The 23463-nt window shown below is 38.4% G+C and overlaps 2 protein-coding genes across 2 annotated transcripts in view; both read left to right on the top strand.

Moving 5' to 3' along the window:
- WWTR1 (WW domain containing transcription regulator 1) overlaps window positions 1-14056 on the top strand; it is a 175902-nt gene extending 161846 nt beyond the window's left edge. Inside the window, exons 4-6 of the mRNA XM_027876072.1 lie at window positions 8036-8169; window positions 9214-9326; window positions 11989-14056. Coding sequence (XP_027731873.1) covers window positions 8036-8169; window positions 9214-9326; window positions 11989-12173 — 432 coding nt within the window. The 3' untranslated portion in view covers window positions 12174-14056. The remainder of the gene's footprint in view (window positions 1-8035; window positions 8170-9213; window positions 9327-11988) is intronic.
- Window positions 14057-20832: 6776 nt separating this feature from the next.
- Window positions 20833-23463, top strand: part of LOC114052926 (transmembrane 4 L6 family member 4-like) — a 22937-nt gene continuing 20306 nt past the window's right edge. Inside the window, exons 1-2 of the mRNA XM_027875715.1 lie at window positions 20833-21006; window positions 22204-22293. Of these exons, the coding sequence (XP_027731516.1) occupies window positions 20833-21006; window positions 22204-22293 (264 nt within the window). The remainder of the gene's footprint in view (window positions 21007-22203; window positions 22294-23463) is intronic.

Raw genomic sequence — 23463 nt, 5'->3', positions numbered from 1 at the left:
CTTGATGGATGGATCAGGCAAACCACAGTTCTTCCAGCGATTCCTCAAGCAACACATTTTATATATAATTCCCTATCCCCAATCAAGCAATCAGTAAACATTTCTTAAGCACCTATTAAGTGCCAGGCATTGTGCTGAGCCCTGGGAATACAAAATGAGGTAAAAGACAGTCCCTGCCCTCAAGAAGCTCGTGCTCTAGCACAGAAAAGAAACTCCATGCTCTAGAACAAGGGTTCTTAACTGGGGATCTGTGAACTTAAAAAAAAATTATCTGCACTAAGACTTTGGAGGCATATTATATTTTATTTTATACATTTATCTCATTTCGGAAAGGGGTCCATAGACTCCATTAGAGAGGTTGTCAAAAATGGTCCATGACACACAAAAATTTCAGAACCCCTGCTCTAGAATTTGTCAATATTCATCCTAAAGTGTAGCACCCAGAATTGGACGCAACTTTCTAGTTATGTTCCAAGCAGCAGAGTCCAGTAAGACCATGACCTTCTTTGTTTTGTACACTGTGCTTCTATTAATGTAGTTTGAGATTGCATTTTATTTGTGAGGGGCTTTCCCACTCTGTCGGCTCACTAAAATATAGTTAAATAAAATATAAGCCAGTATGCCAAAGTTAAGTATAAATGATTCAGGGCTTGTCCAGATTGTATGACTGGCCAACAAGTTCAGAATTTTTCTTGTAGAAAGAAATACATAATACATACATAAGAACACATAAACCAGGGAAGGAAAGCAGCAGTATAACTTATACTGGGAAGCTAAAGTCTGTGGCCCTGATGTGCTTGAAAGACCATGGGGCGAGGAAGGCAGCATATCTGCAGTCTAGTTTCAACGTTCCTACTGACCAGTGGTAAAGGGAAGGCATTGCACTTACATGATCTCTAAGCCCCTGTCCAGTCTAGTGTTCTGTGACAAACCGTGTGATTGTAAAAATCATTTTACTTCTCTGGACCTCAGTTTATTCATCTGTAAAATGAGAAGATTGGCTCAGCTGATGTTTAAGCCTTCTTGAGTTCAAATTGCTATTTGTTCCACAGTGACAGAGTTGGTTTTTTTTTTCCTACTTTTTTGGGGGATGGGTGGATTGGGGGAGAGTCAATGGGATATGAGAGAAAGAGACTAGGAGTGAGGAGAACGTTAGTTCAAATCTTGCCTTTCATGCTTTTTAGCTGAGCAACCATGCGGTAAGTTACTTAAACTCTTCCAACCTCAGTTTTCTCATCTAGGTGGCACAGTAGATAGAGCATTGGGCTTGGAATCAGGAAGACTCATGTTCATGAGTTCAAATCTGGCCTCAGACACCTACTAGCTATGTGACTCTGGTCAAGTCACTTAACCCTATTTGCCTCAGTTTCCTCATCTGTAAAATGATCTGGAGAAGGAAATGGCAAACCACTCCAGTATCTTTGTCAAGAAAACCCCAAAAGGGGTCACAAAGAGTTGGATGTGACTGAAATGAATGAGCAACCATACTATCAAATCCACAGGTTTGTTATAAGGACTAAATTAGACTATGTATATAGAACACTGTGTAAATGTTGATTATTGTGTTAAATACCATCCATTAGGGACAGAGCATAAGTAATTATGCCCATAAATGAAATAGTGAAAAAGGATACTTCTTTTTGGCATTTCTTTTTCATTTTTCAATTTATGAGCAGATAAGATTTTAAGTTGTGACATGTCTGAGTAAAGCAGGATCCTAATGACCAAGAATTTGGAAAATGAATTAGGATTCCTTCCATCCTATTTTCAAAGAGGATCATTCGGTAACAAGCAGCTACATTTTGAAAGTAGACAAGTTGCTGAATTCCCTAAGTGACTATCATGGAGTTAAATAGTTGAGAAGCCGAATAGAAAACCTCCAGTGATTACTGGATTTCAGACCTGAGCAGGCAGCCAATTTTACTACCACAGAATGTCAGAGCTAGAAAGGACCTTGGAGACCATTTAGCCTAATGCCTTCATCTGGAGCGCAAGATGACTAAGCATTGAGGAATACAGTTTCGATGAGGGAAACAAGGGGAGAAGGGCAGCACTTCCTTCCAATAATCCGTTGAAAGGCCTCGTTTAAATATCAATTGCTTTAGGATTTAGGTCTTGAAAGGAGCTTAGAAATCATTAAGCCAAAACCCTGTTTTTGAGAGGAGAAAATTGAGACCTAGAAATGAGAAGTGACTTTTCCAAGGACACTGAGCTTCTAAAAGTCACAAAGGTGATGAGAAGATTTGTCACCATGCCTAAAGAATAAGTCACATCCAAATAAATTGGGTAACCCACCATACCTAAGTTCTTTGAAAATGGATTTAGTTTGATTATCAAAATTCCATTAATGCATAATGACCACTAAAATTGGGCAGCAGTTTCATAACTGCATCCGAGGCTTCATTAACGTGGGTGTTCCTTCCCACAGTTCAGATCACAACTAGTCCATGGCTTTTTAATCTGTGTGAGCTTTGTCCTTGTCTTCCCATAAATTAGTTGGACAAGACTTATGAATTGTGCTGCCAGCCTTCCTGTAGTTCTTTTAATATTACATGAATACTCATGCCCCATTCCAGTAGTCTGTCTGTTACCATGTAGCAAGAGTGGTTGGACAGCCCTAATCTAATCATGTGTTTCCTTGATGAGAAACTGTATGCTTTGTAAGCTTCTCCCTGTCTCATTCATGATTTGATATCAGTGGAAAAATATTTGTTAAAAAAATTAATATTTCTGTAATTGGAGCAGCTAGGGTTATTGAAAGTATAGAATGATTTCACAAAGCCCATTCTCTTCCTCTTATTCAATTCTGGACCATTTTGACACATGAGAACTAATTGAAATTGAAATTGTTTAAAGAGAGTATCTTTACATTTGTGATTATCATTAATTTTTAAAGCTGTATCTTGGAGAACTGTGAACATTTCATTAGGAAGAATTAAGAACTTTGGTCTATATATAATTCAAACTATCAGGCAGTAAGAATTGCTGTCATAGCCTGTGGCCCATTCTTTTATAGGAGTAATAATCATAACTGACATGTATATGACCGTATAAAACTTATAAAGTACCTTATCTGACTGGAACCTCACAACAGAGAAGTGGGTGCCTCAGATATTGTTATTTCCATTTTACAGACAAGGAAACTGAAACCCCAAAAAGTTAAGGGACTAACTCATGGTCACGCAACTATTGAGTGCCAGAGTTGGGATTGCACCCAGGTCATCTATGTCTCTTAAGTCTAGCACTCCACTCCTTAGAGACTGGTTGGATTTTTGGAAGCTGCCAAGAGCTGTTGTCAATGTGGTGAATACAGTGGGTGATCAACCCAAGAGTATTCAAAACAGGCTCTGCCTCCAATGTGAGAGACTTCTATGGGTCATAAATGGTCCCTGAAGATACTTGCAAGCATTGAGTTCCAAAACTCTTTTAAGTATTGGCAATGTTATTGTCAGTCAGTCAACAAACATTTATTCAGTACTTATTGTGATTTGGGCACTGTGCTAAGGTCTGGGAATTCGAAGAAAGGCAAAAGTACAGGAATTCACTTTCTAGGAGACAACATGTAAATTACTAGGTACATATAAGTTCTCTCCAGAGTCAGTGGAAGGTAATCTCAGAAGGCAGTTAGGTGGCTTAGTGGATAGAGCACTGGGCTTAGAATCAAGAAGACTCATCTTCCTGAGTTCAAATCCGGCCTCAGACAATTACTACCTATGTGATTCTGGGTAAGTCACTTAACCCTGTTTGCCTCAGTTTCCTTATCTGTAAAAATTAGCTGGAGAAGGAAATGGCAAACTACTTCAGTATCTTTGCCAAGAAAACCCCAAATGGGGTCACGGCTTGAGGAGCAGGCACTAGTAGCTAGGGAAAGCAAGAAAGGCTCTCTGCTGAAAGTGGAATTTGTGCTGCTGTCCTGTGTGAAGATCAACAAGTATGCCAGTACAGCTGGATTGCAGGAAAGGGTCTTGTCTTTGGTAGGCTGACCATTGGTGGACATGGCCCTGGAAAGTGAGTTTAGTATTCTTTGGAATAATTGAGCATAGTATCTTTAAAGAGGACAAGTGTCCTTTTTGTATAAAAATGTCAGTCTTGTTGCTCTGTAGTCATATTTCTACTCTAAAAAGCTACATGATAAAGAATTATTAGAAAATGAAGTCTCGATGACTATGTCTGGCAAATCCACTCCTTTGGATTCCATTTAAAATAAGCCATTGGGTTCAAAACCCAGGAGTTTGTTGCAGACAAGTGGGAAATGTGGAGTAAACACCACGGAGGAATGAGGAATACTGCTCCAAATGGTTTCTGTCTTAGTTAATTCAGGTCAGAATTTCAGGCTGAGGTTAAAAATGACTTCCAGAAAATTGTCTAGTGTTGAAATTCTGAAAAAGTGTCTGTGGTGAACAGTACCTTGCCAGCTCTGATAGACTAGCTAAACTAGGGATTAGCACAGTGTCTAACACACAGTAGGTGCTTAATAAGTGTTTACTGATTGATAAATGAGCCAAACTGTTTCTTTAGGATCGTTGGTACTGGGGAAAGTTTCCTCCCTATTTTAATGGGTCATCTTTGGCAAGCCTTCTATATTAATAAAGGGAGCCCTCTACAGGCCAAATGTAGTATCCGCTTTAATGAGGACATCGTAAATAAGGGTAAAGGCTATTTGGAAACTTGATTCAAGCAGATAATTGAACTTGAATATATCTTCAAAACAAAAACTTTATCTAAAAGGAACATTATAATTAAGGGAAGAGAATGGAGAGCTATGAGAGTTGATCCAGGGCATCTCACATCAGGGCTAGGCACATGAATGGATGAGTGAGTGAATGAATGAATTAATGAAAGAAAAAGCATTTATTAAGCATATGTGTCAAACATTATGGTAAGAGCTGAGAGATAAATTCAAAACAACACTCCCTGCCCTCAAGGAGCTTATATACTAATAAAGAAAGATAGCACACATGAGGGAAAATAATGGCCAGAGAGGGGTAATTTGGACTGGGGAGTCAAAGGGTTGTTGAGTGGTACCATAGGGAGTAGACTGATATGTACTTTCCAAGAATGGTGGTATTGATTAGTTATTGTTCCCAAAGCTGGCGATGGAAGGGATGGGGGGAGGGGAGGAATTTGGGGCAGGTGAAAGGGTGATCAAGATGGCAGAAAAGCAGTAGATTAATGAGATTGGGTTTGGTAAGTTATAGCGACCTCTCACCAAAGTGTAGAACCCCAGGCAGGAGCAGGAAAACCAAGTTGGAGGCAGGAGGCACGACATAAAGATGGATAGACAGCAGCACATCCCTTCTTTCCTTCTCTTTATACCTACTAAGTAGAATGTTATACAAAGCCATAGACCTAGACGTTACAGGAAATTGGGCTGAAATTATACTGACCTCATTGCATGAAAGTTGCTTTTTTTGGTCTATTATACTGTAAATGCTATGTGAGGTCAATGACCATGCTTTTTTTTCCTTGTTGTTTCTTCCCCACCACCTAACATCGCATCCCATGTGGCTGGAATAGACTGGGGCCTGTGATATCTTTATTATAGGGAACTCCCAATGAAGAAGTTTCTTTTACCAATGCATATCTATACCTTTGCTTGGGGCACAGAGAAGTTTAAATGATTTGCCCAGGGTCGCATAGCCGGTATGCATCTGAGGTGCATACCTCAGGTCTTCTTGACTCTAAAGCCAGTTTTCTGTCCACTATGTCACAGATAAGGCAGTCATTTAATAACAGAATATTTACGTGTAATTTATTTCATTCTCCATAGAAATAGATCACAGACCAGAATTTAGATTCTTTTAGTCTTCCAGTTATTTGGATTCCAAATAAATGATAATTTTCTCTAGCACGTTTTTTTGCCCAATTTCCATACATCCCTATCTCATCAGATTTATTATGAAAAATTAGTGTCTAAAAGGCTCAATTAATGAGGATTCTATTGTTCACAGGAGTGATAAAATGAGTGCCATTAGAGAGAGAAGTCATTTATAGCATGTGGTCGCAACGAACCCTGGCTATATGGAAACCACTCTCTAATAAGAACATTGTCGTATATCATTTGTGGTATAACCACGTTTGACCACCACATGAGATAATCTTGAAATAGGCTGACTTTGAGCTGTAACAATGATTTCAGGATGTAAGATAGTATCAATTGAGGAAAATCAGTAAACAAGAGAGATAAAAATAGACTGTTCTAAGCTAGGGTTTGGTAACAGCAATAAACCAATAATATTTTCCCCTGTTCGATAGAAAAAATTCACGTTTATAGTGTTCTTTTAACTTTTGGATGCTAGGTGGCACAAGACAGGGTGTTGGACCTAGTCGGGGAGATCAATTCAAATCTGGCCTTAGGCACTTATTAGTTGTGTGACCCTGGACAAGTCATTTACCTTCTGCCTTCCTCAGTTTCCTCATCTGTAAAATGGGGATAATAATAGCACCCACTTCCCAGGGTTGTTGTATGGATAAAATGAGATATTTCAATAGCTCTTTATAAATCATGAATCACTATATAAATGCTGCTACTACTAGTACTATTCCTACTATTATAGAATTTGCAGATAACCACATGATTTCAACATTCTTTTACTTTTGTTAAAATGACATCATAGCATTTCAAAGCTTAAAGGGACTTGATGCCATCTAGCCGAACACCCTGTTTTTATGGATGAGGGAACTGAGATCCGGAGGCATTAAACAATATGTCCACACATATCAGTTTCCTTATCTGTAAAATGGGGATAGTAATTGCACCTACCTCTAAGGATTGTTGTATGGATAAAATGGGATATTTGTCCAGATCTTTATAAACAATAAAGCACTATATAAATGCTATTACTACTGATGCAACTACTACTACTAGTATAGAATTTACATATAACCATATGATTTTAATATCCTGTCACTTTTGTAAAAATGGTATCATAGCATTTCAGAGCTAGAAGGGACTTGAAGTCATGGAGTCGAACCCCCTATTTTTATGGGTGAGGGAACTGAGGCTCAGAGGAAATAAACAGTTTGTCCAGGGTAACCTTTATAGCCATCGGGGACTTGGAAATAGAACCCAGATTGTTGGTTTCTCAGTCTATCACTCTTACTGTCCCTTTGTATCACTTGACATTTCCTGGAATACAAAACCTTTTTTTGGCTTCTGTAACTCTTTCTCCGTAAGACAACAGTGTAGCTTAGTGGTGCTACTTTTATGATAGTTATTCATGACCTCTCCAAAGTGTAATGGGGAACAGGACTCCCAGCTGGGTCTTCACCATGCCCATTCAATTCATTCAATCTAAAAATCAGTCATTGATTTTTTTTTTGGGTCACCTAATGATACTGTTTTGATGTCATAAAACACATAGCCATTAGGTTTATTCTGCTGTAAATTAAAATTTTTACTGTCTTGTAAATAGCATGGACAGAAAGGAAATTAATGACTTTCAGTCTATCCAATCAAATTCCATTCAATTTAATCAACAGCTATTATACATCTACATGTATAATAAAAGATTATTATAAGATATATATCTTATGTAACATATATATAAGATATAAGACTATATATAAGATATATAAGGTAATATATATTGTAAGATATATATATATATATATATATATATATATAAAGATAAAGACAAAAGGAAAAAAAAAAACAATCACCTTTGCCTTCAAAGAATTATGTTCTACTACTTAGAATGGAACTTTGATTTGGATTTGATCTGGAAAGCCATCTCTAGAAGTGACCTTAGTAAGTAGGAGTTCTAAGACAGGGATACCTGAGCAGTTGGACACTTGGGGGTAGAGGTCTAGCCATTGCTGCCTGAGGGACTATTGGGCCTAGATTTACATCTACAATGCCTTTATTGAAGGGTTGTTGAGAAGTAATGCTAATGATTATGAATCTGAAGCAAGACAAAGAAGAAGCTTTTTCCCTGCTTGGTTGGAACCCCTTTTTATTTACGTAGTATGTTGTGCTGTCTTGTCAGGGAATATGGCTAACTCATTTCCTCCTCTGACTTTCACCTTTGTGCAGGAAGCCGCTCTGTGTCGACAACTTCCTATGGAATCGGAGACAATGGCCTCTGTTCAGGCTTCTGGGAACACACCTGCCATGGCCCAGGAAATCAGACCAATAACAAATAATAGTTCGGATCCTTTTCTCAATGGGTAAAGTGTCTTTTCTTTTTGGGCCTACTTGGTTGGAGAGGAGGGAAGTTCACTTTCATTTAAATGTCACATTCACATTGGTTACAGGATGTGAACAAATGGTCAGACCTTCCATTGTAGGGTCAAGACCATAAGAATAGAAAAGTTCTTACATTTTCAATGGAGGGAATATTGCCACGTATTTGTTGAATTTTCTTGTAAGCTTGCTGTGTTCTTTCCTTCCTGCCCCCTCCCCCTTTCCCCATCAAATATAAGCTGAGATTAGGGACTTTTTGGCGGGGGGAGGGTCTTTGTATTTTCAGTGACTATCACATGGTATATACTCAATATATTTGTTGAATTGATCAATAAAATGGAATCATAATCATGCCAATGAATAATGTCTGTAACCAAGAAGACAATAGCATATTATTACATGCAAACTATAGGATCACTGGGAAAGGATGAAAGAGAAAGGCAGAGTTGAAAGGAAAGTTGGTCATTTTAAAATACAGAACTGCCTATTGACCATAGATCTCAAAAATCTCTTATAACTCTTGAGATTCTGTGATTCTGCATCCTTTTCAACTACAAACATAGGTCATGTTTGACCTATTTCTCATTTATTTTTTTGTCCCTATTGTCTTCTTTTACCAGAATATTAATAACTTTTATAGAGAAATTATGTGTTATTAAAAAAACGAATTGAAACAACAGTAAAAGCAGAAAAATTAAGAACATTTTTTAAAAGCTCAAGTTATATTGAAATGAAAAGGAATGAATTTGTGTATAAAATAGAACAATAATTACTATAAATGACCAATTTGTCTTGTCCCTTGAGAAAGGCTCTTACATTTACTTATTGATTATCACTTATTTGAATTTTAAGTTTGGGGGAACTTTATCTTGAACTGGAAAAGGAGAAACGTGGGCTGAAAGTTGGGCACAGTGACTTTCAGACTGATTCATAAAACTCCAATTTTGTTCTTTTGCCCTCTTCTATTTGTCATTGAGATTCCATGCAGAGGGATGACACTGAGGAGTTTTCCCTATTTTCATTTATAGCGGACCGTACCATTCCAGGGAGCAGAGTACAGACAGTGGCCTTGGCTTAGGATGCTACAGCATCCCGACAACTCCTGAAGATTTCCTCGGCAACGTAGACGAGATGGACACAGGTAGGAAGAAGAAGACGGTTATTTAAAGCCTTTTCACACAGTTCATTGTCGGTCTTGGATGTGTTTGAGTTTCTATGTTGTGCTTTTTCATATATTTGTAACACATTGTGCTTCCAAGATAGGGCTGGGTTATAAAATATACCGTACCAGTGTCTTTTAGTATAAGCACAAGAAGATTCAAAAAGCAATAATAAATGATAGCTTAATAATATAGATGCATGCAAATTACATATTTGTTTCTATTATAGTCAGGATTTTGACTTCCATACTACCAAGACTTAAAATTTCAGCACTGCTCACATTCCCTCCACCAACATATTGTGTCTCCTTTATTAAGCTTAGTAGATGCCTCCAAGAGTTTCTGTGGCGCTCTATGATCATGTATCTCCCTGAATTTAAGCTAGTCTGGTTTGTAGATAACAGATATGTAGACTAACACTAGGCCCATAATGAAATCTTCTCTAGGCCAGCAAGACCCATCAGCCTGTGCGCACCCTGGAGAAGCTAGCGCCATATTTGCACCATAATGGGCCATCATAGTAAGGTTTTAATGACGTTTTAAGTGGATAGCCAACCTGGTTCCCTACATGCCTATACACAGTTTGTGAAGCCAAAATTTTATTGAACATGGAGTTAACCTTTGTTAGTAGGGAAGGAGAATGCGTGCCCCTAACCTGTGTCATGGTTGTTCCATCATGGAGGCTGTTGCTACGATAATATTTCTCCCCTGCCCAAATTGAAATTATGTTAAACCCAGCTTGCCCCAAATTACCAAGACCTTTCACTTGTTTCCACCCAAAGAAAATGCTTCCTAAAGGTGCTTAATGAATTACCCTATGACCACGGGTAACATGGAGAATTTTGAAAGAGACTCTATGGTCAAGGCAATAAGGAAGACATTTTTGGATGTCAGAACAGGCCATCTGGAGCACAGAGTTCCAGGGCCAAGCAGAAGTCTTAGGAACTAGAAGTCTCTGCTGGAGCCTGGTAAACATCTTGGTGGGTGAAATAAAGAAGGGGAAAAGAGCTTGCTCAATTTATTCGGGCTGGCTTTCTAGAAGCCAAGTGACATTTTAGTGGGATCTGGTTTTAGGAAGTCTGTTACACAGTTGGAAGTGATTGTAAATGTTTGGAGATGAAACTGACTGACCTCTGGTTCAAATGAACTTGTTACTCAGTGCCTCAGATTCCAGTTCACCAGGATAAAATTTTCTGTGGAATTTGGGGTGGGTACACTATGAGGGCTTCAAGACCGATGTTACATTTATTTGGAGAACAGATGGATGGAGATGTTTGATTCAATTCATTAAGCAATTATTATGTACCTGCTATATGCTAGGCACTGTGCAAGTCACTAGAGCTACAACAATGAAAATGAGACAGTCCCTGTCCTCAAGGAGCTGACATTTTAATGCTTCATCTACTAATAAGAAAAACATGTCAGCCTTTGAAAAATTCCTTAAATGAAAGTCTGATCTGCTTTGAGCTGTACACACAGTATGGACAGTTCTAGCCTCACCTTCTTCTTCCAGAATCTTGCAGAAGTGGCTGATGGAAAGGGGCAGAGGGGAAATGAATGGGAAGGGGAGGAAGCAAGGGGATCGGTGGCAGTTGCCACAGCCCACGGAGGTCCTCAGAGACCAAGAGAATGAGGGCACTTGGCACTTAAAAGTCTGTTGACTTATTCGGTGACCTCCCTCCCACCCCTAACTTTTTGAGGGTGGCGTGCCAGGAGGCAATTTTTACTGGCTTTTGTCAATACTGAGAGAAAAAAGATGAATAGTTGAAGGGACCAGACACAGGGCTGATACCCACTGGGCATTTATTATGTCATGCTCTTGGGTTCTCTCTTGATTTCATCTGTCCATTTAGGGCTGTGTCTCTTGAGATATATTTCACACAAAATTGATATACATACTCTGGAGCTCTTGTGCACAATACTGATAGTCTGATTTTAGTGTGATGCAGACATAATATTTGCTCCATTAATATAGGGAATTAATTTATTCAAAATCATTTAATAAACATCATTTAATAAACATAAAAGTATATACAAGATGTTTTGCTAGGTCCTGGGAATATGAAGACAAAATCATAGATTCAGGGCTGGAAGGACCTTAGAGGACTGTTATTCCAATGCCTTTTTTTCACAGATGAGGTAACTGAGGCCCAGAGATGTTAAATGAAACACCCACTGTCATATAGATTGATGGTGACAGAGTCAGGACTTGAACTCAGATCCTCAAGGCACCAAAGCTAGTCCTCTTTCCACTGTGCCGCACTCTAGCATCCTTAAGAAGTTAACTTCTTTTGAGGGGAACGATAATAACAATGTCTGACATTTATGTAGCTCTTTTCATATTGATTTTCCTTTTTGAGCCTCTCAATAACCATATAAGGTAGTTACTCTGAGTTATTATTATGTCCATTTTAAAGTAAAGAAATTGAGGCTTGCAGATATGAAGTGACTTGCCCAAGATTGCACAGTTAGGAAGTATAAGAGGTGAGATTAAAACCCAGGTCTTACTGACTCTAAGTCTTCAGCTCTAGAATTACTATGCCATGATGTCAGTACAGCTCTAGTAAAAATTGGACTTAGGTTTTTATTAAACTTTGTTCTTCAGGAAGCTTTGCTGTTGTTGACAATTGCTTTCTTTCATAGGGGAAAACGTAGGACAGACACCGATGACTCTAACTGCCCAGCAGACCCGTTTCCCAGACTTCCTTGACTGTCTTCCTGGAACAAATGTTGACCTTGGGACTTTGGAGTCAGACGACCTGATCCCGATCTTCAACGACGTGGAGTCTGTCCTTAACAAAAGTGAGCCCTTCCTGACCTGGCTGTAATCTGAGCTCTTGGCTTTGGCTCAGCTCATCCCCCGCATCCTCCATTTCCTTCTCCTCTTTGGAAAAGAGATGGAGCCCAGAAAGTGCTCAAGATTTCCAATGACTCTTTTACATCGATGTGGTCAGTTGAAATTGTTGTCTGGATTTGATTGACAAGAACTTAAGTCTAATTATATAAATGTATATTTTCTCTTTACTTTTAAACTGTATCTGTTTGCTACAACATACTGGCTGAGGCATGCCTGTAGCCCAGATTTCAGGGAGAAATTGCAGAATTGTTTTATCTTTTCTCTCTTTTCATTGGCCCATGAAGAAACTTGTGGGTGTTAGTTTAAATTAAAAGCCAATAAACAAGAAAAAAACAGAGTTTGATGTGACGGCTTCAGCCAGGATCCCTGCACCAGATTAGTCCCAAAGTGCAGGTCAGTAGCTATATTTATGACAATAGTACCAAATGCTTTACAAAAGTAAAAAAAATAAAACTCTATTTAACTTGAGCTTTCAAGAAATCATTGTATTGTTAGTCAAATAGTACTGTATGGAATGCAGAGTAGCTTCGAACCCATGCTGGCTATGATAATAATTATTATTATCCTATATTTGCAAAGGCACAGACAGTACTGTTATAGTTTATCCTCCAGTATATTACTGTATAGCTTCCAGATAATGAACAATTCCAGTTTCAAAGGTAGCAGATTGTCTAGTAACTGTTTTATTCTAAAGATGCCATAAAAGAGACCACATTGGTACTAACCACCACCACCGCCACTAGAAAAACAAACTAGTGGAATGAAACGACATGCAATTATAATAAAATGCAACTCAGATTTTGATGTTTATTTTTATTAAGCACTCACTGTAATTTTGTAACCGATTATAATTAGCAACAGAATTTTTTTTTTTTTTTGCTATCTGTGGCAACTGTTTTTTTTTTATTTTGAGAGATTAATCCTAAAATATATCAGGGTAGAAAAGTGTGGCACAATATACAACTTGGCTATAGAATGCCTTTTTTTTTTTTAAGCCTTGTGGGTCTTGTTACCAAGACAATAACGAATTGAAACAGACAGTATCGATGAAACTGTAATCGGGAAAGAACCGATAGCTGAATGACCTGTAAACAAATGCCTGCTTTATGGGGAGAGTACATGGTGGAGGCAAATGTTTCTGAATTCAGTCAAACTATTCCCTGTCTGCTAATTCTATTATCCAAACCTTTTTGCTTGCTACCATTGGTATAAAAGGCATGATATCACATATACTCAATACCTCTCATGTAATCAAGAGAAATTTCTTTTTGAGATGTTTAGGACTGAGAGTGCATAAAGTATAGCTAGCATTCAGCGCCCCAAATATGCCAATGACGTCCTCAAATGTTTTAATATTTTTGAACTGTCATTATTTATAATCTATGAATTTAATCTGTTTTTTTTTTTAAATTTAACAAAATGCATTACTTTTTAAAGGCATTATTATTAATTCCAGTCTCTGAGCTAGGACTTTTCAGCTTCTAGCAAAGAAAGGAGGCTGATCACTCATTTAAGTGTTTATTTGTTCAGGGTCTGTTAACTCAGATTCTTTCTTATGTATTAGATACAAGAAGTACAGACTATCTTTTATCTTGTTGGGAAGAAAGCAGGTAAAAAGGTCAGAGTTCAAGTAGCAATGTTATGGAAAAAATATGGAAAGGTTGAAAGTCAGGAAATGGATAGGGACAGACATGTAATCATGCCCCAGAGGTGAGAAGACCTTCTTGTGATAGGTGCCCAAATAGAAAATGTCAACAGAGTTTTATGAAAATGGTTTTCTATGATAACTTTTATACCAAAAGATTTTTCCATTATATTTAAAAAAAAAAGAAAAACAAACTACTTTGGTGCACTTTACATTGGAGAGAAAGACAAAAGAGGGAATAAGAAGATTGAGGAGGAAACTACTGTTACTTCCAAAACAAAGAAATTTCTTTTTTTCTAAATAAATAGTAGTTGGGTTTTGTTTTTGGTTTTTTTTGATTTTTCTTTTTTGGTTTTTTTTTTTTTTGGCTCCCTCCCTCCCTCCCTCCCTCCCTCCCTCTCTATGTTTGTCTGATGATCTCCATCTCTCCCCCTTTTTATTCTCACTCTTCCTTTTCCCAACACCCCCTTCCTTTTCTTTGTTATTTTCTTCACTCTCTGTCCCACTTTTTCCTTCCCACACCCAAGGGGTGGGGTGGGGGTGGGTCAAAGAGAGCAGCTGGATGGCAATATTTCTTTCTCCACCAAATTGAAGGGAGCACTGGTTTTTTTTTCCTCTTTTGCTAGAAATAATTGCAAAAAGAGGGGAACAATCTTTTTGAACGAACAAGGGACCTAACAAGGCTAAGCAGTGTTACTGTATTTTTTTAAAAGTTTTTTTTTTCTCTTTAAGACTTGTTTTCAGGTTATCAAATTAAATCTGAAATAGCTATCCCTCATTGCCCTTTTTTTTTTTAAAGACATGATTAGCACATTGGGGATTTACGGAGTCTGTTTTCAGAAATGAATTTTCTAGTATGCTATAGTTGGAATTGTTAAATATTAGGTGAATTTTTCTTTTCTTTTAGAGAAACTAGTTGAGCATTTATTATTAAGGAAATTACATTTTTCCCCAGAATAAAGCAAAGCATTGATCAATACTGTGTTATCACTTAAATAAAGCCAAGTAGAGTGTTCTTTTAATGGCATGTAAAACATTGTTTGAAAAAGAAAGGAAGGAAGGCAGAAAAAGGAAGGAAGGAAAGGAAAGGAAGGAAGGAAAGAAAAAAATAAAGTTAGAAAACTTGAAGTGTAACAGCTCTTACGTACATAATTTCAGATGACTATCATCATAGGCCTCCCGCCAAATTAAACAGAAGGTGCTATTTTACAAGTTTTTCTTAGATTTTAAAGCAACTGCCAGAGTACTAGTTCTTTTTAGTTTGAAGTAACAATGATGAGGTAAAAGAAAATCCTGCATTGCAACCAATTAATTTTGGCATGGGAAACATAGATTTTAAAGTGTATTTCTTCCCATGCTTTTCTGACTTAAAAGATATTTGAATTGAATTCTTGGACAAAACCTTCATGTTTGTAATTCCATCGACGCAGTGTCTCGCTGCATTATTTAAAGATGTGAAATGCAATTTTTTTTTTTTTTACAATTTTCATGGTGTACAGGAAGTATACAGAGTGAATGTGCCAAAGTGCCTGGGCACACAGTTGACCCTTACTGGGTAGGACAGTTCTACATCAGTGTTGGTGACATGGAACAGGAGGGAAATTGTCTTGTAGCTTTTATTCCAGTAACACTCGTAGAATGTAGTTCTCAGAAACATGACTTGATGATATAATGCTGTTTGTAAGACATCGTGCGTTAATTTTAAATGGGAAAAATGGGTGATCGACAAAGACTGTTTCCTAATACACTACATCCATTTATGTTCTAGTGCCTTAATTTTTTAATTTACTTTTGTTATATGACATACGTGTGAGTGTTTATTTTTAATTTAGATGGCTATGCATACAAAATGTGTGCAGTCAAACCAATCAGATCAAACTGTTGTACCCAGAGTTTGGTACTGGTTTTTTTCTCTGATCCTGTACAAGAAAAATAAATATAATTAAATTTCAGCTGGTGGCCTTTGCTTGCTTCAGTCTTTTGTGTTATTCCTTTCACTGGAAAGCTTTAGGTTTTAGTGAAAAGAGGATTATATAACACCTTTTGGAAGAAAAGAAAAGAAAGAAAATCCTGCAGACAAAGATTTTCTTCAATTTCATGCCTGGGGTTCAGGAGCATAAATATTTGTTTGTAGAATTCTGGTTTTCATTTTATTTCAGATTTTTTAAGGACACTTGTTAAAACATCACTATCCCTTATGGTACTGCACATTAGAGAGATACAGGGTTTGCTCATTACATCAAACTCATCAGAGGCCCACCCTTTCAAAGCTGTTGGCCTCTTTTCCTTACAGTACCAGGGCCAATATTTTGGCTCTATTCTTTCATTACCAAGTCAGGATGAATAATACTTCAGATACTCACATTTAGTGCCGTCCCACCACAGCAAATTTCCTTGTTTTTTTATTTTGTTTGTTTGTTTGTTTCGGTGGCTCATGGCCACCATCTTTATGACTATAGGATGACAGAATTTCAGAGCTGGAATTCAACTCACCAAGCATTCAATTCCATTTTACGAGTGCCTGCTATGTGTCAAACCCTGTGTTAGGTACTGGAAATATAAAGATCAACAGGAAACAGTGACTTCTGGGAACTTACTTTGTACTAGGGGAAGCAACATATAAATACAAAATATTGACAAAGTAATTTTGGGGTTTGGTGGGGGAAGAATCCTGAAGGAAGAGCACTAAAAAACTTCAGTGTCTATTAAACTAACCTCTAACTAAAAAAGACTTGTCTCTGCAGGCAGCTGTCTAGCCTTTGTCCAAATGCCCCCAATGAGGGTAAATCTGCTAACTTCCGAGGCATTCTATTTGGAGAATGTGTTAGGGCCTATTCTACTTACCCCTGTAATTGCTAACTCATCACATAAATGCAAGAATTCCCAATATATGAAATACTGAACGAAAGACCTTGAGTGAATGTTGGCCCATGGACTGTACCTATAGCATATCTTAGAACAGGGGATGAGGCCACAGGCTCCCCACTCCTGTCTTAGAGTTTGGACACTGTCTCAAGAGAGTTTAAAAAAAAAATCGAGGCCAGGCACAAATTTAAGAGCACCTTTGTTTTTTTGTTTGACTATTTTGGGCCTCTTCTGAGCTAATGACTCAGTGTAGGAACCATGAGCCCTTGAGCTGTGGGACGCTTCCATAATCATATTTTGCACATACTAGCCAAGGACATGGGAGCATGCTGCTGTCTCTATATGCAGGACCCTCCCCCCCCCAAACAAATTCACAAAGGGTGAGTTAGACTGTCTCTAACTACATGTCTCCTGTCCTTGCCATAACTAGTTTCAATGTTCAACACTCTCTTAGCAAAAGTCACGTTTTGCTTTCTGCTATACTAGAATTCCAGAAATAAAGAATCATATGAGGTATTATTGATACACATCTGAGATAGACCCTTTTCTTTTCTCACAGAGATACTGATTTATCACAAAATTACTCATTTAGAGATGCATTTTCCACTAAAAGTAGGAAATGATATGGACTGGAAAATGTGATTCTTTCCAAACTCTTTCTCCAGACCAACATAGTATTAGTTAAGGGATTGCTTCCAGATCCTCCGACATTTTAGGAGTGCATCCAGGGAATTCGTTACATCATTTCTCACCCAGCTGTTCTGCTGGGTTTTATGATCTCCAGAAACTCATCAATGTTCAATATGAAATCAACTATGGAACTCCTATCTCCTCAGTACCCACTGTCCCTAGAGCCTTTTCTTCACTCTAATTGGAGGGAGTGGGAGGTGGGCATCTGAGAATTCCTCCCAGATCCTCCACCACTTAAGGAGGGTGCCCAGGGGATTCATATCATCATTTCCCACCTGGCTGTAGCCATCCTGGACCTCCTGATCTCCATAACTCATCATCCTGCAAGATGAAATCAACTCTATAACTCACACCTCCTCAGGTCATTACCCTCCCATGGCAGGACTTTGCCATGGCCCTGCACTGGTATCTCCAACCCCCTATTCAACTTCTTTTAATATGTTATCTTTCCACATTGGATTGTGAGCTCCTTGAGAGCCTTCACTGTCTTATGCCTTTCTTTTTATCTCTAGCGCTTAACACAATGCCTGGCATGTAGTAGGTGCTTAATAAATGTTCTTTGACTCTTACTCTGATTCTGACAGTATTAATGAAGAGAGTGTTTTAATTACTAGGAAGGTTTTTTTTTTTTTTTTTCCCTTTTACATCAGTTCAAATTTGCCTCTTGGCAATTTTGATGCATCGTTCCTCCTGACTGCTTTCTGGAGCCAAAAGAACAATCCAGATTCATGAGTCTTACAAGTGACAGCCTAAATATTGAAAGCAGAAAGCTACCTCCCCTTTGCGATCACCTGCCCCCTGCCCCTACCCCCTCCAAGCTTCTCTTCTCCAGGTTAAAAAACCCCAGTTTCCTCACACAACCATCTGGGTGACCCTCATCTGAACACTTTCTAGCTTCTTAACATCCCTCCTTCAACATGGCAGCCAGAGCTGAACACAAAAATGAGGGACTCACCTACTTCCTGGAAACTATCCTACTCTTAATGAAGCTTTATCAGATTAGGTTTCTTATCTGCCTTCTCATACTATTGATTCATATGTAGCTTGCAGGCCACTAAATCCTCCTGGCTATCACCATGGTACCATGGACTTTCCCAGGAACCTTAGGCTAAGGGATGGAAAGAACAATTATTTATGGATGGGAGAAAAAAAAAATTGATCAACTTTCCTTAATACGAAACATCACATAAGTCTTTTGAAAATCAACATTTCATTTTATTTTTTCATATTAATTTAATGAAAATAATATATAATTTAGAAGGCTCTACATAGTTCCATTACTAAGTGTCTTAACATTTACTGACAGTAAGATTAAGCAGGTTTCTAATAACCATTCCAGCTATAGACCATACAATCCCAGTATGGCTGTATCTTAAATTTTATATCAATTTAATCTCCAGTCAATATTGTTTTTAAAATCTGTGTTAACTTTTAACTTTTAAGTTAAAGTTTTAAGTTTTTAAAGTTCAAGTTTTAAGTAAGCTTTTAGCTTTTGTGGTTGTTTTTTTTTTTTTCTTCTGAATACAATTTTAAAAGGGAATCTAAAATTCTGAAAACCCTGACCATTCTATTTGGGATACAAAGATATCTTTAAGCCTTTGTCAAGTTGACCTGGTGTGGTGTAGTGAATACTGGGAAAGACTCAGATTCAAATTCTACTCCTCACAATTCTTTGCTAAGTGACCCTAGGCAAATCTCACCTCAACCCCAGCTCAAAGAGTATTTGAGTATAATCAGGTAAGAAGATGGGTTTTCTATCACCCCTGGGTTTCTTTATTAAAATCTTCTCTTCAGGCAATTGCTCAATAAACTGGAAGATGCCATGAAACTTAGGGATGGAGGCTCCATCTTACTGTGATTGGTCTTAGAAAAAGAAGATGCCCTGGTGGTTGCCACATGAGAATATGGCTATATCCTCCTCACCTTTCATCTTTCTTTCTATCAACAAATAACTCTGGCAAAGAGCTCTTTTGTGATTGGATACCATTTTTATGCTGATGCTGGGAAGCCTCATAGCTAAGGTGAGTTGGTAAAGGCTTTATCATAGGTCATTGAAATTTAGAGGGCACAAAAACATTTATACATGCATCCTTTCAGCAGCCTGGAAGCCATGGCTAATTCAGGGGTCGGGAACCTGCAGCCTTGAGGCCACATGTGGCCTTCTAGGTCCTTGGGTGTGGCCTTTTGACTGAGTCCAGGTTTTACAGAACAAACCCTTTTATTAAGGGGTTTTGTTCTGTGAAGTTTGGATTCAGTCAAAGGGCCGCACTTGAGGAATTAGAGGACCACATGTAGCCTAGAGATTCCCCACCCCTGCATTTCAATTCAACTTATATATTATATTATATAATCTTTATTATTTATTGTACTTTTTAAAATAAAATTTCTTATTCTCTTAGGAAGAAACATGTAACTTTAAATGATTAGAAGTACATCCTTGCTTTATTCTTTGAAAAAATTATATTTTGTTCTTACAACCCTTTAGTTTTGCTTGTATCCTCCCTTATCCCTTCCTCAAAGGGTCATCCCTTATGACACAAAAGAAAAAAGGAACGAAAGAAAAAGAAACATCACTCAAGCCCAACAGTCTATGTAGTATTCCATCTCTGTAGCCCTGACTTCTGTAAATAAGGGATCCTCTTATCTCTTCTTTGGGGCTAAGCTCCAATAGTATGATTATATAGCATTCAGCTCCTTTTATTTTTTGCTTTTTGTGAACGTTTTCATTGTATGTCTTGTTTTCCCAGTTCTAGAATACTTGCTTTGCTGAATTCTTCATATTCACATTAATATTCTGTTCTATTTATGTGCCACAATATGTTTAGGCATTCCTCAATTAATGGGCATCTCCATTGTTTCTAGTGCTTTGCTGCCTCAAAGCACTATGGCCATGAGTATTTTGTGTACTTAGGACCTTTCTTTTTGTCTTTGAGATATGTGTCTATTATTGACAAATAAAAACAATTAATAAAGAAAAATAAAATTAAAAAAAAGAGAGATATATGCCTAGCAGGGATCTCCAGTCAAGGATTAGGAATACTTGAATCATTTTTAGCATAATTCCAAGTCAATTTCTAGAACGATTTGACCAATTCACAGCTCCACCAACAGCATATTTGTATGCCTGCCTTTCTGCTGGTGGAATATTAACAGATTTTATCAGTCTCCATGGTGAAATGATTGCCCTACACATAACCTCATTTATGGAGGGGCCATGAAAAAAAACCTACCACAATCAGGAGAGCAGGTAAGTAGCTTGAGGGACTCTTTCTGAATTTGGGAGACTGAAATATCCCTTTAAGATGGCATTTGAGAAGAAAATTTAGAAGTTCTGGCTTAGGACCTCTGAAGAGACACTGTTGGGAGTGGGTGGAGGGTGACTGACCACTCTTCTACATTAATTTCCTTTGTTTATCTTTTCATCAGGAGGATGCGTCCTATGGACTGTGCAAAGTGCCTGGGGGGCACCCTCATCCCTCTGGCCGTGTTGGGCACCCTGGCAAACATTCTACTCTTCTTTCCTGGAGCTGACAGAATAGATAACAATCTAAATCTATCTGAAGAGGTCTGGTACTTTGGAGGAATATTAGGATGTGGAATCTTGGTGAGTAAAAAGCTCCTAAAAACTCAGTGCAATTCCTTCTCCCCCAGTGTATTTCCCCTTTTCAGGGCATGTTGGACTGGCTTCTGCCCTCTTTGGTCTTATTAGCATTGTTTTCGCTTTAAGGCTGTGAATTGATTTGGGGATATGTTCGGTTGTTAACAGAAACCATCCCAGGCCGGTGACTTTGGTGTAATTATGCACTCCTTGAAAGAATTAATATGGGTAACTTCCGTGCTCCCTCCTCCTCCTTCTCCTTCAGTCACATCTGGCTCCCATCAGCCTAATTATAGGCTGCATTATTATTTTACCATAACATAATATCTTTGGAAAAAAACAATGTTATTTCTGATAGATAATTGGATAGATAGATGATAGTGGGATTGATAGATAACATTTGTTAGGTACCTATTACATGCCATGCACTGTGCTAATCACTGAGTATACAACTACCAGACAGTCTCTGCCTATGAAGAGCATACATTCTAAAGGGGGAAGACCAGACATAAAGGGTGGAAAGGGGAGGGAGAAAACTGGTAGCATGGAGCTGGTGACCAGGAAGTGAGGTGGAAGCCTACTGGTTCTAGGTAAGATCGCTCACCGATCAAGCGGTTCCCAGAGTGGAGTTCAAGTTTCTAGTGGGGGGAAAAATGAGGATGATGGGGGCAGCTAGGTGGCGCAGTGGATAGAGCACTGGCCCTGGAGTCAGGAGGACCTGAGTTCAAATCTGGACTCAGACATTTGACATTTACTAGCTGTATGACCCTGGGAAAGTCACTTAACCCTGATTGCCTTACCAAAAAGAAAAAAAAAAAGAGAAATGGGGATGATGGGCTGAGTGGAAGGACATGGTTTGAAGTCCAGCCTTCAGGTGCTTCCAAACCACCGAAACAATCACTTGCTCTTATGTTGTGTATTACTTATGCATAAATATAGATTGTTAACCGCAATTCCCATATCCATAGCTGTACCATGACTTTGAAAAGAACAATATTCTTTTTTAGCTGTACCTATAGCACGAACCAATTATGAGCACCCATTGTTTTGCAAAAGTCATTCCCATATCCTTTGGAATCCCATAACTCCTTTCAGCCCTTATGCTCCATCATGGGACGGGACTCTTGAATGTAGATGGCAAAGGGGACACCCAAGCTCCTTTCCTGAGGTCCATACTCACCCTGGTTATCTTCCTGTTGGCAGATGATTTTTCCTTCTGTCTCATTGTTGAATCTGAAGAAGAGTGGTTGCTGTGCATTCCACGGCCAGGAGGATTGTGGGAAGAGGCTCAAAGTGAGTGAACGCGGGACAAAAAAAGCCAGCAGAATGCCCAGGTCAGAGTGATTGCCCTGACCTCGTCCTTCGAGGAGCTTCCTTCCATTCTGTTGGAAATGGAGGTGGTTTGTGGAGGCAGTGGAGAAGAGGGGGGCAATTTCACAGCTGGTGATAATAAAGCAACCCCTTAATAATTAATAATAATTATAGCTCATAATTAATAATATATTATATATTAGATTATATATCATAATTAATGATAATTAATAACTGACATTTTTATGGTACTTTAAAGTTTTACATATATTATATTGTAAGCCTCTCAACAGCCCTGAAAGCAAGGTATTATTATTTTACAATTTTTTTTTGTACAAATGAGAAAACTGAGTCTTGGAGAAGTTAAGAGACTTGGCCACGAGAACACATTTAGCAAGTGTCAAACAGGACGATTTGAACTCAAATCTTCCTGGTGTTAAGTCCTTGTGATATTCATTCCTTCCACAAAAGTGCCTTTCAATCATCATGTACAATCAGTCATAACATCCTTGTCATCAGAACCAAGCCTCAACTTCCTTCCATTCTTTCCCATTTTCCTCTATTACCATTGCCTTTGATATTCATAGAATTGTCAGGTATGCCCCCTTCATTCTACGCATGGTTAGTTAACTTGCCCCAAGGTTATATTGCCGGAAAATGTCAGACCGATGACTGAAACTCAGTTCTTCTGACCCTAAGTTCAGTGACTCCGCCCATCTAAAAATGTTTTGGATAAGGGACCCACAGATTGGTTGGCTCAGGTTTCCCCCTCACCCCTGCCCCTGCCCCTATACATAACACACCCCACACAGTGATCTCTCCTACTTCTCCTCTGGAATGGCCCTGGCCATAGCAAGAAAGTCTGGGCAAATGATCAAAAGGGAAACATCAATGACCACATGGGAGTACCCATAAAAAAAGAGGAAGCTTTCTCTGCCATCACCAGGTTGTAGAGTGAGGATGTTTCCAGGGTAGCAGGATGAAATTACTTTCCCTGCTTAGAAGTTTAACTTTGGGACCCAGAATTTAAACTTATATACCTGGGCAAGTATTCAGCTCCCAATGTACGTGTATATTTCTTTCTAAAAATCTATCCATCTATCTGTCTATCTATCTATCTATCTATCTATCTATCTATCTATCTATCTATCT

This window comes from Vombatus ursinus, unplaced genomic scaffold, assembly GCF_900497805.2.
Source record: "Vombatus ursinus unplaced genomic scaffold, bare-nosed wombat genome assembly UNPS02014810.1, whole genome shotgun sequence".
Taxonomy (NCBI): Eukaryota; Metazoa; Chordata; class Mammalia; order Diprotodontia; family Vombatidae; genus Vombatus; species Vombatus ursinus.
Note: the sequence above shows the minus strand (reverse complement) of the source record. Positions and strands in the feature narration are given on the sequence as shown.